The following is a 17,651-nucleotide window of genomic DNA, read 5'->3' on the forward strand; positions in this document are numbered from 1 at the left end:
AACAGGAAGAAGGATCTCAGCCTTCCCTGGGTCCTCCTCCTGCTCTGTCCCTCCCACTTAGCCGTCACAGATCAGACTCAGGAAACATAAGGCTGGCCTTTTCTTTAACAGCCAGTCACTGCTTTTAATCAGGGGATGAGGTAAGGAAAGTGGTGGTGTTGGTGCCACCATGTGGCTCGATGCTCACAGGCCTCAGCCACAGTCCATCTCGGGGTCGTCCACATCAGCCTCCGCGGCACAGAGATCATCCAGGGCTGCCTCTGAGCCAAAAACAAGAGGGTTCTGTGGTGAAGTCCTGCCTGAAGGTGCTGGGACTGGGGAAGGTCCCACCTCTCCTCCCCACCAGGCCCACAGGAACTAAGCAGTCCCTTCCACGCCCAGGCCTTGCTCCCTCAGCTACTGCAAGCAAAATAATACAAAGGCAATTCAGACAGGGATGTTTCTGGAAAAACCGTGGCTCTGCCAGGCCGACTCAGTAGGTATGAGCAAAAGGCAGGCTGATATGCTGAGAGAAGAACCGGACAGGGAAGAAAAAAAAATGGCCCCCGTGCCGGCAAAGGCTGTGTGGATGGAGCGGTGCTGACCTAAGGCCAGGTAGTCTGATTTGTCCATGAACTTCAGGGCAAACTCCACATGTGGGCTGGGGCAGGGAGGGGCCCTCCTGCAGGCTCACCTTCACAGCCTGTCACGTCAGGAAGCCCTCGAATCAGCATGCTGACCCCTGGCATCACCTGGTCGTACTGATGCAGGACCTCCACGCAGTGCACAGTGAAAAGCTTGTCCTTTTGGGACAGACCGTGCAGCAGCAGCACTGTATCGCGCAGACACCGCACCGTCCGCTTCTGCTGGTCAGTCCTCGGGGCGCCCCCTGCCCTCCGCACAGTCAGCCACTGTCTGTGCAGCATCACCGTGAGTGCTCTGACTACCTGAGGGAGGGCACGGGCTGAGGTCAGGTCAGGTGGTCCCTGCACCCTGACAACCTGCTTAGCTGGGCAGCATCTTTCCTAGCCACCCGGGTGAGGACGGTTCTGAACAGTGGCACCAGGGTCTAGCCCTGGTGAAGGAGCATGGGATGCTTTCAGGGGGCCCTGTCATTCACCAGCAGAGCTGCCCACTGTCGGCCCCTGCCTGCCCCCGGCACTCACCTCCACGTTGCACTGGCAGCTGGAACCAGTGACTGGGGAGGAGGGGCTCTGCACAGCAAGCTTAGCCAGGAGCCACACAGCCTAGAACAAGAACAGACTGTCCCATCCATGGCACAGTGAGGCCCTGGTCACAGTGAGGGCTTTCTCAGCCTTCTACAAGAGCTCCAGTTGCCTCAGCAACTGCTTGTCTGCACTAATGGGATCCAAGAGGTGGTAGTGTTTTGGGACCTTCCCAGGAGACACTCAGGACCAACACCTGTGTCTCACCACTGACCCACCTGCCTCCGTGCCCACCTCCAGCCACCAGGCAACTTTGCCAAGTCCCAGGATACCCTGGGCTCCGACTGTACTGTATCTGTGTAGTATGGAACCCCCCAAATGAGTTTACCTTGCTAGTGGCTCAACGTGTTACCAAAATGAATTAAAGCTTCCTTTAATTCCCAGAGGAAGGAGAAGAGTGGCTCTTACGTGGGATGGGGTGGGGTGGGGTGGGGTGGGGTGGTGAGCAGCACAAAAGGGGCTCTGGTGTCTTTACCTCTTGTTCCAGCTGAAGCCACTGTGTCTCCGAGGCGGCTTTGTCAGGCCTCGATGTGATGTACATGTACAGCAGCAGCAGGAGGCAGCCTTCTGGAAAGAACACACCACCTCTCACTCAGGATCCGCCTTCTCACCCAGTGCCTGAGGTACAAGCTGCAGAAGCCCTCAGGAGGCCCTGGACCTGCCCCTGCCACCACCCTTCCCTCCAAGCTGCAGGAGTCCAGACGCGCGCCCCCGGCCTGCTTTACCCGGGTGGGAGCAGAGCTGAGGTGCAAGCTTCTCATGGTCCACCAGGAGGGACAGGAGCTCAATAGTCAGCAGCACACTAGGCAGGGGTGTCTCTGGGCGCAGGCACTGTGGCAGCACCCGGAACACGCACTGGAACCTGAAACACAGGGCCCCAGAGAGACGTGACACCTCCAACCCAACCCCATAACTCACCCTCACCTTTCACGATAGGCAACAGGAAATTGAAGAGGCCAGTAAAAAGGAGACTCGATTCAGACAGACCTGAGTTCAAATGCCACCCTACTTGCTGATACTTGTTTCAGGTGAACGAGTGGGTACTACCCTTCACTGTGGGACTGCTGTGAGGGACAGGGCCTGTCATCCCTTAGAGATGACAGGCCCTTACCTGGCACAGTGCCACCCAGCAAATACGAGGTGCCCCCCTGGACCTTGGGTGCCGGCCTCCGCACTGCTCTTGGGCTCCTTCCTGCCTCTGCTCCCAAACAGGGAGGCAGGTTCAACTTGAGTGTGAGAGAAACATCCTGTGCCCACCACCAGAGGACTGGCCAGGCATCAGCAGCAACAATGTGGACTTGGCTATGGTTGGATCTTATGAGACCACTCGCTGGGCAAGGAAGACTTCATTTTCCCCACTTGTCGGGAAACACCAGCTCCTCTGCCGCCACGTATGAGAAGGTACACACTCAGGGTGTGCATGGTGAGGGGCTTGGGCACTCTCCCCCTGGTCTTGGGGGCAAAGGGATGGCGCATTCATTACCAAGGAACCGAGTCCAAAGACAAGCACTGCTTTTTGCTCAACCCACACAGCCTCGTGGGTGGGGGGAGGGGCAGTTCTGCGGGTATGTCCCTTTTCATGCACACGGCACCGAGGGTTAAGAATATTCCTTGTACACCATTAGGAAGCAAGGTCTTTTTGGGGCAAACTCATTTTAGAGCAAATCCTGTATGAGAGACAAGCTGAATGTTTCTAGTCACCAGGGAGTGTGGAACTTTGTGGGAAACTGGAATTTAACCGGTTACTACCTAATTTCATTATTAGGCCAGAAGTGGCCCCTGAAACTAAAAAAATCCATCTTTGTATACAACACAGTGGTTTCCAAATTATTTTTGACAGCATCAGAGCCGCCTTTTTAAATGAAAAAATTTTTTTTTGGCACAGCCCCTAAATGCACAATAAATAAGTCATGCTGCCCTGGCTGAGCTGGGGATGAGAACTTTTTGTTCAAAAGCGCCTGCCATGCCAGTACCTGGGGAGCTATGCTGGACCTGCCCCTAAAACAGATGCAGTGGGAAGACAAGAGTCTGAGGGGATGATGTGCCCTCAAGCCTGGGTGGGCAGTGGTGCCTTTCATAGGAGATCACAGCCTGCCTGGCTGCTCATGTTGTATCGTATACTGCTATGGAGCCTTGGTAGCACCTGTCCCTGGCTTTTACTTCAAGGTGAACAAGAAGCTGTGTGGTAATGGGGTTCAGCCTGCAAGCATGAAGGAATTCAGAGAAGCACTGTGTGGGAGGTGGCATCAGACAGTGATCAAGAACAATGATTCAGGAGCCTAACTGGCTGATCTAGCATATTCCCTCTGGGGTTTCAGACAAGTTTCCCTACCTCAACATGGGGTTTATTCATTCAACAAACACTGAGTGCTCACAGTGAGCCAGGCTCTGCACTGGGCGTGAAGACAACAGGGCTCTGAGGGTGCCATCCAAGCTAGTGAACAGAAGGCATCTGTGTCTGGCCTGCAGTAAGCACCCATTAAATGGCTGTTTTTTGATTGTGGACAAGCTCAACAGGAATAGAATGATGATATATCTACCAAGAGAACTGCTAAAAATGTGGTTCCTGGAATTCATTCATTTAAAAAGTAAGAAACAGGGATGCAAAGATTTTTCAATATCCACATATCAATCAATGTGATACACCACATTAACAAACTGAAGAATAAAAACCATGTGATCATCTCAATAGATGCAGAAAAAGCTTTTGACAAAGTTCAACATCCATTTAAGAGAAAAACTCCAGAAAGTAGGCATAGAGGGGAACATACCTCAACATAATGAAGGCCATATATGAAAAACCCACAGCTAACATCATATTGGTAGGGACTTTCCTGGTGGTCCAGTGGTAAAGAATCCACCTTCCAAAGCAGGGGACGCAGGTTCGATCCCTGGTCGGGGAACTAAGATCCCATGTGCCTCGGGGCAACTAAGCTTGTGTGCCTCAGAGAGCCCACATGCTGCAAACTACAGAGCCCACACAGTCTGGAGCCTGCGCACCACAACTACAGAGTCCACACACTCTGGACCCTGCACGCACAACTAGAGAAGAGAAAACCCACATGCCACAACTAGAGAGAAGTCCGCGTGCCACAATGAAGAGACCATGCGTTGCAACTAAAGATCTCGCATGCCTCAACGAAGATCTCACATACCACAACTAAGACCCAATGCAGCCCAAATAAATAAATAAATAAAATTAAAAAAAAAAATCATACTCATTGGTGAAAAGCTGAAAGCATTTCCTCTAAGATCAGGAAGAAGACAAGGATGAGCACTCTCACCACTTTTATTCAACATAGTTTTGGAAGTCCTAACCACAGCAATCAGAAGAAAAAGAAATAAAAAGGAATCCAAATTGGCAAGGAAGAAATAAAACTCTCACTGTCTGCAGATGACATTATACTATACATAAATCCTACAGGTGCCACCAGAAAACTACTAGAGCTCATCAATGAATTTGGTAAAGTTGCAGGATACAAAATTAATATACGGAAATCTGTTGCATTTCTATACACTAGCAATGAGCTATCAGAAAGAGAAATTAAGGAAACAATCCCATTTACCATTGCATCAAAAAGAATAAAACACCTAAGAATAAACCTACCTAAGGAGGCAAAAGGCCTGTACTCCAAAAACTATAAGACACTGATGAAAGGAATTGAAGATGACATAAACGGCAAGATATACCCTGTTCTTGGATTGGAAGAATCAATACTGTCAAAATGCCTATACTACCCAAGGCAATCTACAGATTCAGTGCAATTGTTATCAAGTTACCAATGGCATTTTTCACAGAACCTAGAATAAAATTTTAAATTTATATGGAAACATGAAAGACCCTGAAACAGCCAAAATAATCTTGAAAAAGAAGAACAGAGCTTGAGGAATCATACTTCCTGACTTCAGACTATACTACAACGCTACAGTAGTCAAAACAGTATGGGGCTTCCCTGGTGGTGCAGTGGTTGAGAGTCCGCCTGCCGATGCAGGGGACGCGGGTTCGTGCCCCGGTCTGGGAGGATCCCACATGCCGCGGAGCGGCTGGGCCCGTGAGCCATGGCCGCTGAGCCTGCGTGTCCGGAGCCTGTGCTCCTTGACGGGAGAGGCCGTGACAGTGAGAGGCCCGCGTACCACAAAAAAAAAAAAAACAAAAAAAAAACAGTATGGTACTGGTGCAAAAACAGACACATAGATCAACGGAACTGAAAAGAAAGCCCAGAAATAAACCTACATACCTAAGGTCATTTAATCTGTAACAAAGGAGGCAAGACTATACAGTGGAGAAAAGACAGTCTCTTCAATAAGTGGTGCTGGGGAAACTGGACAGCTACTTGTAAGACAATGAAATTAGAACATTCTCTAACACCATATACAGAAATAAACTCAAAATGGATTAAAGACCTAAAGGGAAGACCAGCTACTATCAAACTCCTAGAGGAAAACATAGGCAGAACACTCTTTGACATAAATAGCAGCAAATTTTTTTTTTTTGGACCCATCTCCTAAAGCAAAGGAAACAAAAGCAAAAATAAACAAATGGGACCTAATTAAATTTAAAACGTTTTGCACAACAAAGGAAACCATCGACAAAATGAAAACACAACCTGTTGAATGGGAGAAGATAACTGTAAGTGATATGACCGATAAGGGGTTAATATCCAACATATACAAACAGCTCATACAACTCAACATCAAACAAACAACCCAATCAAAAAACGGGCAGAACTGAAAAGACATTTTTCCAAAGAGGGCATCCAGATGGCCAACAGGCACATGAAAAGATGCTCAATATCACTCATCATCAGGGAAATGCAAATCAAAACCACAATGAGATATCACCTCACACGAGTCAGAATGGCTATCATCAAAAAGAACACAACAAATGTGAAGAAAAGGGAACCATCCTACACTGTTGGCGGAATGTAAATTGGTGCAGCCACTGTGGAAAACAGTATAGGGGTTTCTCAAAAAATTAAAAGTAGAAGTACCACGTGACCCAGCAATTCCACTCCTGGGTATATATCTGAAAAAAACCAAAAACACTACTTTGAAAAGAAACATGCACCCCAATGTTCATAGCAGCGTCATCTACAATTGCCAAGGTATGGAAGCAACCTAAGTGTCCATCAACAGATGAATGGATAAAGAAGATGTGGTACACGTACACACACACACACACACACACACACACACACACTGGAATACTACTCAGCCATAAAAAAGAACAAAATTTTGCCATTTGCAGCAACATGGATGGCCTTGGAGGGCATTATGCTAAGTGAAATAAGTCAGACAGAAAGGCAAATACTGTATGATATCATATGTGGAATCTAAAAAATACAGCAAACTAGTGAACAAAACAAAAAAGAAACAGGCTCACAGACACAGAAAACAAACTAGTGGTTACCAGTGGGGAGAGGGAAGGGAGGAAGGGCAATATAGGGGTAGGGGATTTTAAAAAAGCATTGTTATGGGATTATATGAAATTGTGTGTGAAACTTTTGGAAACTGTAAAGCACTACGGAATTAAAAAAAAATAAAAGGAAAGAGAAGACTCAATAATAAAAAAAGAAGCAATCAGCCACCATGAGCTGGGCCCCCCGCCAGGCACCTGGGTGGTGGTAACACGCCTACCTTGCTGCTCACACTACTCTGCAGTACACTGTGTCTAGCTCTAAGCACCACCTTTAGGATGCACCAGACAAGCCAGAATATATTCATATGGAAACCAGGATCCAGAAGTGTTTTTAGCAAACAGGTATTCTGAGTTCAGAGACAAAAAGGCTTAAGGGACATCCAACAGAGGAACTGGCCTCTTGGTGGAATGCTGAGGGGGAGATGGGATTACAGGACGAGGGGATTGGCTGGGTGGTGTTTACCCTCCCAGTGTTGAGGGTCTGGAATCCCAAGCTAGGAATTTATGACAACAGTGTTCTGCAACAAACCTTAAGAAGAGCAAGTAACCTGTGGCTCATGCCAGTGGTGGACACCATGAAGATGGGCAAATGCCCAGCAAGGTCAGCTTGTAGCTGCAGACCCTCCACACGCCCTCTGCTTCTTCAGGGAACCCCACCAAACGAAACTTCAATGTGGCTGTGAAATCTGGTCTTCACCTGATCCATGTCCCAGGTTCAAAGGCCTCTTGATTCAGCCTTTGTTTCGGGGGCAGGACACTCTTCCATAGTGACTAGCAGCCTTCTTTTATCACATGTGTCTTTTGCTTACCTACTATCCAGAGGCAGAACTAAGCCAAATAAACCACTTCCTTGGTTCTTCTAACTCCTGGCCCCACTTCCCATCACTTCAGAACTCTAGCTAAGAACCTAAACCGAGGCTTAGAGCTGAGCAGTATGGACGAGTCAAGATGAGAACAAATACAGGGGCCACAGGACAGACCTCAAGAGGCCGGGTAAGACCCACAAGGAATCATAACTCCCATGCTGCGTTATACCTGGGCAGGAAATCAAAGGAAGCATTTTCAGCTAATTTCACCAAAACCTTAAGGCACTGGCTGAGGACACTGGCTTTAAGGTGACCTGTTGCTGCAGAAGAGAAAGCCAAAAGTTGAAGAAGCATCTTCAATAGTGGATGCTGGCCTTGGTCACCAGCAAGCCTCCCTGGGGCTGAGGTCACATCCCCACGACCATGTCCGTCAACCAGGCTCTGGTCTCCTTCCCTAGCAGCAGAATCGGCGCCTGCTCCTGATAGTAACAGGCAAATGACTGCTCCGCTGTGGCACACCAGGTGCTGAAGAACGCTTAGTGAAGCCACAGAGAAGCCTTCCAGGTTGCAAAGTGAGTCCTCGGGGCTGGCCTCTACCCCAGAGCTCACACAGGAGGGATGTGTCGGTGAGTCCGCAGGCGCTCCGCTTCTCTTGGCTGCTGCCAAATCCTGCAGAGCCTGGCAGTGTAAGCCGATAAAGAACTGTACCAGGGGGAGGAGGTGCACAGCTCCAGGAAGCTGGCAGAGTGGGAAGGCCCTTCCGCCTCCCTCTGCTGGGTCTCTGTCACAGGAGCCTTCATTCCTGGCCACCAGATTCAGTCCAGTAAGTGCCAGGTTCTGTGCTTCTCTCAGGGCCAAGAGGGGAAATGACCCATCACAAGAACCTGTGGTCCTCAGGCTTGAAATCCCAGTCAAGGTACTAGCAACAGACACAAAAGAAAACACACAAGTGTGAGAGGGAGATAAGGTCAAGGGACCCAAACAACCTGCCTGCTAAATTCTCTAGTTTTCCTGCCCAGAGCAGACCTCCTAGGCCGGTCAGGACCAGATAGGGACTTGCTTCCTGGAAACTTCTTCCAAACAAGCTTTTTAGGAGTCTTATGCTTACCTGCCAAGCCCGGGTAGCTGGAACAGGGTGCCGGTAGGAGCCTCAGAACAACTGCTCAGGAGGTGGCACAGACCTAGGGATGACCCTGGGATCAAAGGCTGCTTCAGGAGAAGGTTTATCAAAATGGAGCCTGCAGAAGACAAGGTGACTGTAGAAGGTTCTGACATTGAGAGTGCTTTTCTATGATGCCAACCATCCTCTAAACTGCCACTAAGTTCCCTTGAGACACCTGTGGGTACTGAAGGCTCGGAGGCATACTTGCTCTTGGCCCCTTCCATTTTATAGTCTTCTGCTTAAGCCACAGACTACTACTCCCTTGGACCCTCTAAAGCACTGCCTGGGGTGCTGATTGAGCCCCGGACAGTTCCCTAGGCAATTCCACTGCAGCATCACAGAGGATGATTGGACCCGGGAAGGCCTCCTGCAGAAGGAGCAGGCATTCTGGTACCTTGAGTGTTTGATCTCTGCATCCAGCTGTCAATAAGCCTTTTCTGGGACTGTTCTTGCTTTATCGGGTCATCTCCCAGACTGTGGGTCTTATTCTCTGAATAACAGATAATATGTTAATCAAAACTGGAACACAAAAGCACAAGTGTATCAGAAACTCTTAAATGTAATGAGTTTAAAACATACATTGTTCTACTTCTTCAACTTTGGATCAAAACAAGAGCCAAAGCAACTCAAGAACCTTCACATCTTTGCCTTCCTCATATAAAACAGGAACTTGCATAAGGAAAGGAAAGGAAAAGAAAATTAAATTGTTTGCCCCACTTCAAAATCAGGCAGTAATATAAAAGCATTTTATATGATTCTTATTATGTGCCAGACACTGTTCTAAGAGCTTTATACATGCTAGCTCTCTTGTTCCTCACAGCAACCCAACCAGGAGGTGTTATCATTGGCTCTGTTTTACACATGAGAAAACTGAGGCACAGAGGTTAAGGGACTTGCTCAAATCATACAAGCCAGTAAGCAAGGTCTCCCAAGTGTGACTGGGACTCTCAGCCAGGCTGGTGGGCTCCACTGCCTGCTCATAACACCACCCGATAACCTCTCCTGAAGTTGCTAAATATCAAAAATGTTAGTAGCTGTAGTTCTCAGGGGTGGCGTGATGCTAATGACTTGAAAGGGCTGATGGTAGGAGAAAGGCAATGTATCTGAATTGTAAGATAAACTGGCATAGCACAGTCTCAGAGTGAAAACCTACTAATGCTAGATTGTCTCTCTAGAAAGCAGTAGCATTCCCTCAGTCTGGACTCAGCTGGGCGATGAAAGGAGCCCATGTTCCTGCATACTAGCTGTGTTTCTGGCATGGCAATGGATGCGGACTGGAGGTTTTAAAATATGCCTGTAAATTCTTTGACACACTTCTCCTCAAAGGGTGCAGCCTAGTTTTCTTCCCCTTGAACATGGCCCAGACTCAATGACTCACTTCTAACAAACAGAATGTGGCAGAAGTGATGCTATGTGACTTTTGAGGCTAGGCCATAAAAAGGATAGCTTCCACCTATCTCTCTGGGTTTGCTAGCTCTAGAGGAAGCCATCTACCAGGTTATGAGATCAGCCAAGTAGCCCTGTGGAAAGGCCCACATGTGGAAAGGAATTCCACTGCCAGACATGTGAGTGAGCCACCTTGAAATAGATCCTCCAGCCCCCTACAAGCCTTCAGTGCCCGCAGAGACAAACCATCCCCACTGTGCTGTCAGAACTGCTGACCCACAGAAATGAGGAGAAAATAAATACTCAAATGCTTCAAGGCTCACGTTTGAGTAGTCTGATATAGAGCAATAGATGATGGATAGACTGACTTACCCTCTTTGCCCATCAGGGACTTATATCCTGGATCGGTCTGGCAGGGGTGGGGAAGGGACATGTTAGCACTAAAAGACTCCTTTGTAGGGAAAGATGGTTTTCCAAGTTGTGGAGAACATGCTTCTGGCTTTATAACCACAGAAGGGCTTTTCCTAGGACTGGAAAAAGTTAACTATGAAAGCAAAGTAATGATTCTGCTAACACCATGTAAAATACCTGGTTATAAAACTTCTAACAAACTTTAAACTTTTCCTATCTAGGTGATTTGACCAAAAATTTTATCTATTACACGTTTGTTATTCTTTGTCAGGACAACAATGCAAAATTCAAGGCATTTTGATTCAAATTGTTGGAAAAAAAATCTTTCATTTGCTTCCACCTTCTTCCAATCACCCAGAAGTATTGGCTATAACTCCATTACTATTTCCAGTTCCACCAAAACATCTTTTCAGTTTGCAACCTCTTTTTTTAAAATTGAAATATAGTTGCTATACAATGTTATATAAGTTATAAGCAAATGCTATAGTGATTCATAATTTTTTTTTTTTTTGCAGTACGCGGGCCTCTCACTGTTGTGGCCTCTCCTGTTGCAGAGCACAGGCTCCGGATGCGCAGGCCCAGCGGCCATGGCTCACGGGCCCAGCCGCTCCGCGGCATGTGGGATCCTCCCAGACCGGGGCACGAACCCGTGTCCCCTGCATCGGCAGGTGGACTCTCAAGCACTGTGCCACCAGGGAAGCCCTGATTCATAATTTTTAAAGGTTATACTCCATTTATAGTTATTATAAAATATTGGCTATATTCCTTTTGTTGTACAATATATCCTTGTACTTTATTTTATACTTTAATAGTTTATACCTCTTACTCCCCTATCCCTCTATATTGCCTTTTTTCATTTCCTCTCCCCCCTGGTAAGCACTAGTTTGGAACAACCTCTTTTATAATAGTCAGGGACTGAATGAAAAGATTTTCAGGAGAAAGAGGGTCTACAAAAAGGTGTATTGTGTCTTGCAACTTGGAAACTGGGCCAGTGCCTTGGTGCCAGGGTCTTTATGTTAGAGAAGCAGTCTTAACCCTCTGATTGGATCAGACAATGCTGAGGCCCTCCTGTTGGTGTAAAGAGGTGAGGATGGACTCCCTCTGCTCTCCTGTCTTACCTGGGCTACGCAAGGCAAGAAAAGTTCAATTTCACACCCTGCCCATTATAAGCAAAAGCGGCAGAATGTTTAATACCAGAAAAAGACGACCTGACCCACACTGTTCAAATTTCAAGGCTGATCCTGACAGTGTGCCAGACTTCTTTGGCAGGCAGGGGACAGGATGGACTATTAACAAGCTGATCACATCTGCAGCAAAGGTGGGGACTGCTGGACAGCAAATGAGAAAAAATATTCCAAGCAGTTGCGACTGAAATACAGTTGGGGCAAAATCATTTATTTGAAACAAATTACATAAAAATGAAGACTGGTCCACTCCAAAAGTTTGGAGAGCATCTTTCCAGCCTCTTTTCATCCCGAGGAGTTGTGTTGTGTTTATAAAGTCTATAGGGAGGAAGCACTTCTAGAGTGCGGGGCCTTTATGCTATGATGCCCCAAACCATTCTAGTCTCATCCAAACCATCTTTGAGGCCTTCGGGAAAGAGCATCTATGCCCCAGTGGCAGAGTCTAAATGACCTTTGTTCAGGACTAACCTGACATTGTTATTCAGACTTTTTACTAAACGATACAAAACTGTATTCTCCCTCTAGCACCATCATTACCTGACATGGGAAATGGAGGGAGCAGCTAGTTTATTAGCTCGTTCACTGCTTTGAAGCTTTGTCCTTAATTCATTCATCTCTGCATCTTTAAACTGGAGTTCAGACTGCAATGACTGGAGCTGGAAGGCAAAAGAAGCATACTTATAGAGGCCTCATCACATATACAGAAACAGCTCTGGGCTTCAAAATCTCAGGATAGTAAAGGAAAAACAAGTCTGCTGTGACATAAATGTCCTAAAATATCAAGCTTTCACCTTCTTCCTGCAAGATGACATGGTATTCTAGAAAGATATTTTGACCTGAACTATAGCTGGGTAGTTTGTGAGGGTTCAAATACCATTTACTCAGCCTCTCTGAACTCCAGCTTATCTGTAACATAAATACCTGTCTTCCTGGTTGGGGGTATTAAGTAAGAATGGTGAATGTAAAATGCCCAGCACAGAGCTTGACAAGGTACCATATCTCACGGTAACATGTAGACCTTTTAGTGAATATAGTGGTGCACAATCCAAGTCTTCCTGAAGGTCTGGGCTGAGTATTTAGAAGAGTTTTACGAAAACCTTGTACAGGGTGGGGAGACCTGCTGTTCTGGCCAGTGGTAACTGCTGCCATTCCCAGGCACAGCACCAGACACAAGGGCAGGACCATTTAAGCCTCACGACAGCCCTTCTGGTTATTTTCTGGAACAGATAAGGGAAATGAGTCATAGAGCATAAGTCGTCACCCTGAGGCCACTGCTTGAATATGATAAAGCCTGGATTCAAACTCTGGTTTGTCTGATTGCAAACCCATTGCTCTTCATCATGTATATGGAAAGGCAACTACTGCTGTTAGTCTTGAGCACAGGTCAGTGCTTCTTTAAAGACTGCCAAGTTTGCTGAATGAAGTAATGGCAGAATAAGGCCCACGTCCTTAAGTTTGAAGCCTTGGGAAGTGAAGGAAAGTGGTATATACTGGACACCCACTGTTTTTCTCCCCAGAACAGTATCTCCCTCCCTTAAGAAACATCATTTTCCTACCTTTGAATATGTGATTTGAATGGGAGCTATTATCTCGATTACAGTGCCTAGTTCAGAGGCAGGCACCTGACTCAGGTTAGACCAATTAGAGCCTTCCCCAGAATTTTAAAACTTGGAGATAAAGAACCCTAGGTCTTCAGTCTGCTCTGGAGCTATGAAATATGAGCCCAGGAGCCCCTGGAGAACACATCCTCTACCATAAGGATGGAGCCTATCAATAGTACAGACAATAAAGATGAGTCGTGGCAAATCTTGAGTCTTTTGAGGCCCCAGCACACCTGTTTTCCCAGACCTAGTTATGGAAGCCAATACGTTTTCTTTTGGCCTAAGCTAGGTCAACTGAGTTTCTGATCTGCCAAAAAACAAAAAAAACACACAACAAAAACCCCACTAATTTTAGCTGTTTCTGCAAAGTGTGAGCTAGTAACTTAGACTACCACAGCAAAGCAGAGTTTCTTCTAAGTCCTTTTCCAAACCTCAGAGCCTGGAGAAAAGTACATGCAATTAGTTGGTAGCGAAAGTATTTAAGACAAACAACTGTTGAAATCTTCCTGGAAGATCTATAAGCAACTTTAGTCATTGCTTCTAAAGGAACTCATTGAGCAGGCAAAGCTGATGTCCATACAAGCAAAACAAATGCTCTGGGTCACCTTTTTGGAGAATTCTTTTTCTTTGTCACTGAGTGCTTGAGTTTTCTCTTGCTCAAGAAGGAAATGTGATCTTCTCTGTTCCTCTAGAATGGATTCTGTCTGATGCAGTGAGTCCCGTAAAATTTTAATTTCTCCACTTTTAATGAGCACTTCTTCTTCCATTGCCTTCATCTGTAAATCCCAAATTGATGTTGTGAAAAGTTTGTAAGGGAAAATTATATATGTACATGTTTCAACATGTAGCTGGGGAGATGAAGAAACACATTTAAAACATGTCCAACAGACCAGAGTGCTCAAAATATATCTGTACCAATCAGACATCACCGTGATCTGCTAGGCCCATTCCTGGGACAGTGGATATTCAGCAAGATAGTTTAAGGACACACTTGTCACTTCTGCATGCAGATTCTATAGGCTCTAAGAGGTATTAAACAATCTGGGTCACACACTTCACAGAACTAAAATTCTACATTATGTTCTTGGTTTTTCTAGGGACCTATAGATAGTCATATGAAGAATGTTTGCTTTTTGCAAAACTGCTAATGAAAATAGCAACCATTATGATGTTGTTTCTTATATAAGACATAGGCTATAAATTTATCTCAGTGCTACAACAGAAAGTTTGTATCTCTTTTTGTATATGGTTTACAGTGTTTCCTTTCTTGCCCTAGTTGTTAGGAATCTCAGGATTTAGTTTCAACCAAAATTTTCTGGCTTTCTTTCCCCCAATTCATGGGGATGAATCTGGACTCTTGTTTTAAAACTTTTATATATTTTATTGTATAATGCTTTATAACACATGCATAACCGAATGAAGTAACTACAAAAGCCACAAGTTAAATCGCTTACCTTTTCTTTAAGCTCTTTGTACTGTGCCTGAAGTAACTCTAATTCAAAATTATCTTTAACTGGAACACTTTCTCTGTTTTTCCTTGCAGGATTTTTTGACATCCCATCTAATCTGGGGACCTTATGAACATCTGTAAAAAACAGTTCCCGTATACTTTTAAGGACCCAACATTTTCCCACTTTAGCCAGACAATGCTGAAAATAATCACTTTTGAAAGCAAATTAGAGAAAGATCTAGTAAGCACTACAGGTATTTTACAACATAAGAACATGAATCAATCCTCAGGAAATAACAGAACCTGCCACCCTCTCCCCATTCTGCACCCAGTTTTAAGAGTCTCATCTAAAGGCTGAAAGGTGCTGTGGGAATCTCACTGGTCAGAACTCAGTGATCTATTATTCAACGATATTTACTGAGCACCTAAAATATGCCAGGCTTTAGCCTCTAAAGAAAGGTACAATGGTGAGCAAAATGGATACACTCCTTACACTCATGGAGCTTACATGACACTCAAAAACACAAGAGTAAATGTAAAATTTCAACTGTTATAAGAGCTGCAGAGAAGAGCAAATATAGAAAAGCCTATAATAGGGGCTTTGATCCAACGGGATGAATAGAAGGCTTCCCCAGGTAAGTGATGACTGAATGGAGAGCTGAAGAACAGGCAGGAACTAACCAGGTGAGTGGCGATGGGGAATAGATGGAAAGAACACTCAGTGTGTAAGAAACGGCAATGTGCAGTTTCTGTATTGTAAGGAAGCAGGGAGAATTCAAGGAATGAAGGAAGGTTAGTGTGGCTAGAACCCAAAGAAGGAGAGGGAAAGGGACAGGCCATGCTGGGCCTTGCTGGCCATGTTAAGGATTTTGATCTTTATACTAGAAGTAGTGTGAAGTCATTAAAGGCTTTCAGTAGGGATGTTCACGTGTATCTGTGTGTGACACAGAGATTCTAGTTTTGAAAAGATCACTCTGGCTGTGGTATAAACTCTGACTTGAGTCATAACTGGAAATGTGGGAACAATTTAGCAGACTATTGTCTGGAGAGGGGTGATGGTAACACAGATCAGGGAGATGGCAGAGATGATGCAGAGAGGATGGATTCCAGAGATGGATGAAGAAGGTAAAGTTACAGGATTTGGGAAGGAATCAGATCCATGGTCAAGGAAAGGGAGCTGTTGCCTGCCTTGTGCTACATGATGGAGAGTGGTGCTAGTCATTGCCATGCAGAACATTTGGTCATCAAATGTTCTGAGTGTTTTCTGAATGCTTCGCCAGGCACCATGCTGGAGATGCTGGTGGATGACTGGGTTTCCAGGAAATGATTGTGTGGAATATAAGATGCATTTAAGACATCCAAGTAGAGATTTCTCTTCCTGGGAGCCCCACAAGACTTCACTAGAATGAGGGTAAGCTCCATGAAGGAGGGGGCTTTTGTCTTTTGTTTATTGCTAAGTGTCTGCAGCTCCTAGTGTTTGGGCACCTAAGTATGATTTATTGGTTGTATAAAAGAATGAGTCTCTTTTATCTCTTGCCTCTGCCAGGCCCCTCTTATGTTCATGCGGCCCAAGGGAAAAGGTGGTCTTCATTAGATCTAAAGCCTCCCAAACCTGTCATAATGATGGGCCCCCACGTGTAGGTAGTGATGATTCTGCTGGTGGTGGTAGTCGTGTTGCAAGGATCTCTGTTAAGAACTAAGAACCTTAGTAGTCCAAAGTATAGAAACTAAAGTAAAATGTTAACCTAGCTTTCGGTATTCCAAATCGGCTGTTTGACACTCCTGATACATTTCTCCCCCAAATCAAAGGACCTTTTGGGACACGCCGCTGCTTAAATCAAACTGTTCCTATATTTTTAAAAGGTGAAGTGGCAGTGTGAGTTCAAGACACCGGAACAGCGGTCGTGGGGTTCTTAAGCCACAGCCATCAAGTGGGTCTAGCGAGGTCTGCACCACCCTCGGGGAAAAGGCGCACTCACTGGACACGTCCGGAGCCGCGTTCGGGCACTGGCTCAGGGCCTGTGACGCGAGGGTGTCGAGCTCCTCCAGGTCGTCGGCGGTGAAATCCCCGTGCGCGCCGAATGGGTCTTCTGGGTCTGGGGGGGCGGCCGTGAGGAAACCCCGGGCCCGCTTGCTCGGAGGGTGCTGAGTGCTGGACGGCGGGCCAGGACTGGGTGCCGGGGGCCCGCTCCGCCTCCTGCTGCCTGGCGCGGGGATTCCAGCCATGCCTGCCGCCAGCCGGTATCCGAAGGCACCGAGTCCGGCCTGTAACCTCGAGGCCGGAGGGCTGGACCAACCGATCGCGCGCTGCCGCTCGCCTCAGCCGCTAGGGCCGCGCCCCCTAGCCAACAGGCCAATCACCTTCCAGTCGGTGGGCGCGGATGAATGACGTAATCAGGCCGCGCCGCGGTGCTCAACGGGGTACCTGCGGAGTTCGGTCGCTCCCAGCCCGTCTGGGCGTCACCCCGCCTGGCGCTTTCGTACCGACGGCTGGGACCCCAGTAGGCGGGTGGTCTAAGAGGAGAGAACCGAGTTACCTGGGCTAACTCACCAGCCCCACCGCGCAGGTGGCTCTACGCCCGCTCTCTGGCATCACTTAGGGTACACAGCTGGGCTTGGAGGAGTTCGCCCTGATTTTCACAAGTGCACATGTGAATCGAGTCAGGGAGCATTCAGGGGTTTGCTCTTTGTGAGCTCGCTGTTCTCCAGCTAGACCCACTTCTCATATACCCCAAGGCTCTCTTGGGTAGGAGTCTGGGAGAGTGGGACTGGGCAGAAGTTATACTAGAGCTGTTGTGAGCACACATCTTTGAGAACAGTAAATGCTTTGGATGTGTACCTTTGAGGTAGGTCTGGAGAAAGAAAGGTCTGAGAAGGGGTGATCCTGAGAATGGTGTGCCTGTGTTGGAGGGGGTGGGAACTAACTGCTCAGGCTGTTAATATTCATTCATTTCTCTGAGAGCTCTTGAGTGTTTTTGGCCCAAGCGACGGTCATAGGTTAGAAATGAATGAAACTCAGGAAGTTAA

General features: G+C 46.8%; 1 protein-coding gene across 4 annotated transcripts; it reads right to left on the minus strand.

Moving 5' to 3' along the window:
- Positions 1–98: 98 nt before the first annotated feature.
- On the minus strand, positions 99–16,960 carry ATRIP (ATR interacting protein). 4 transcript variants are annotated; one of them, XM_032648236.1, is made up of 13 exons: positions 16,604–16,960; positions 14,629–14,759; positions 13,780–13,950; positions 12,111–12,229; positions 10,351–10,508; positions 8,987–9,082; positions 8,539–8,668; positions 7,660–8,349; positions 1,931–2,067; positions 1,681–1,772; positions 1,146–1,226; positions 674–926; positions 99–260 (listed from the first exon to the last, which is right to left on the minus strand). In XM_032648236.1, exons 1-13 carry the CDS (start codon positions 16,848–16,850, stop codon positions 193–195), a joined length of 2,373 nt encoding a protein of 790 aa, XP_032504127.1. In that variant the 5' UTR covers positions 16,851–16,960; the 3' UTR covers positions 99–192. The 4 variants fall into 4 exon arrangements, 3 of the variants coding, with proteins under 3 accessions (XP_032504127.1, XP_032504128.1, XP_032504129.1); XM_032648237.1 differs by having other exon boundaries at positions 1,681–1,769; positions 16,604–16,883; XM_032648238.1 differs by lacking the exon at positions 8,987–9,082 and having other exon boundaries at positions 16,604–16,883.
- Between the last annotated feature and the right edge of the window lie 691 nt (positions 16,961–17,651).

Source organism: Phocoena sinus, chromosome 11 (genome assembly GCF_008692025.1).
Source record: "Phocoena sinus isolate mPhoSin1 chromosome 11, mPhoSin1.pri, whole genome shotgun sequence".
In the NCBI taxonomy this organism is placed as follows: Eukaryota; Metazoa; Chordata; class Mammalia; order Artiodactyla; family Phocoenidae; genus Phocoena; species Phocoena sinus.

Excerpts from the sequence above, each read along its gene's own strand:
- ATRIP (XM_032648236.1), bottom strand. The coding sequence starts at position 16,850 with ATGGCTGGAATCCCCGCGCCAGGCAGCAGGAGGCGGAGCGGGCCCCCG. Across the intron at positions 8,350-8,538 it reads CAGCTACCCGGGCTTGGCAG|TACCTTGACTGGGATTTCAA; the intron begins GTAAGCATAAGA and ends GTCTGTTGCTAG. Across the intron at positions 261-673 it reads TGACGTGACAGGCTGTGAAG|AGGCAGCCCTGGATGATCTC; the intron begins GTGAGCCTGCAG and ends TTTTTGGCTCAG.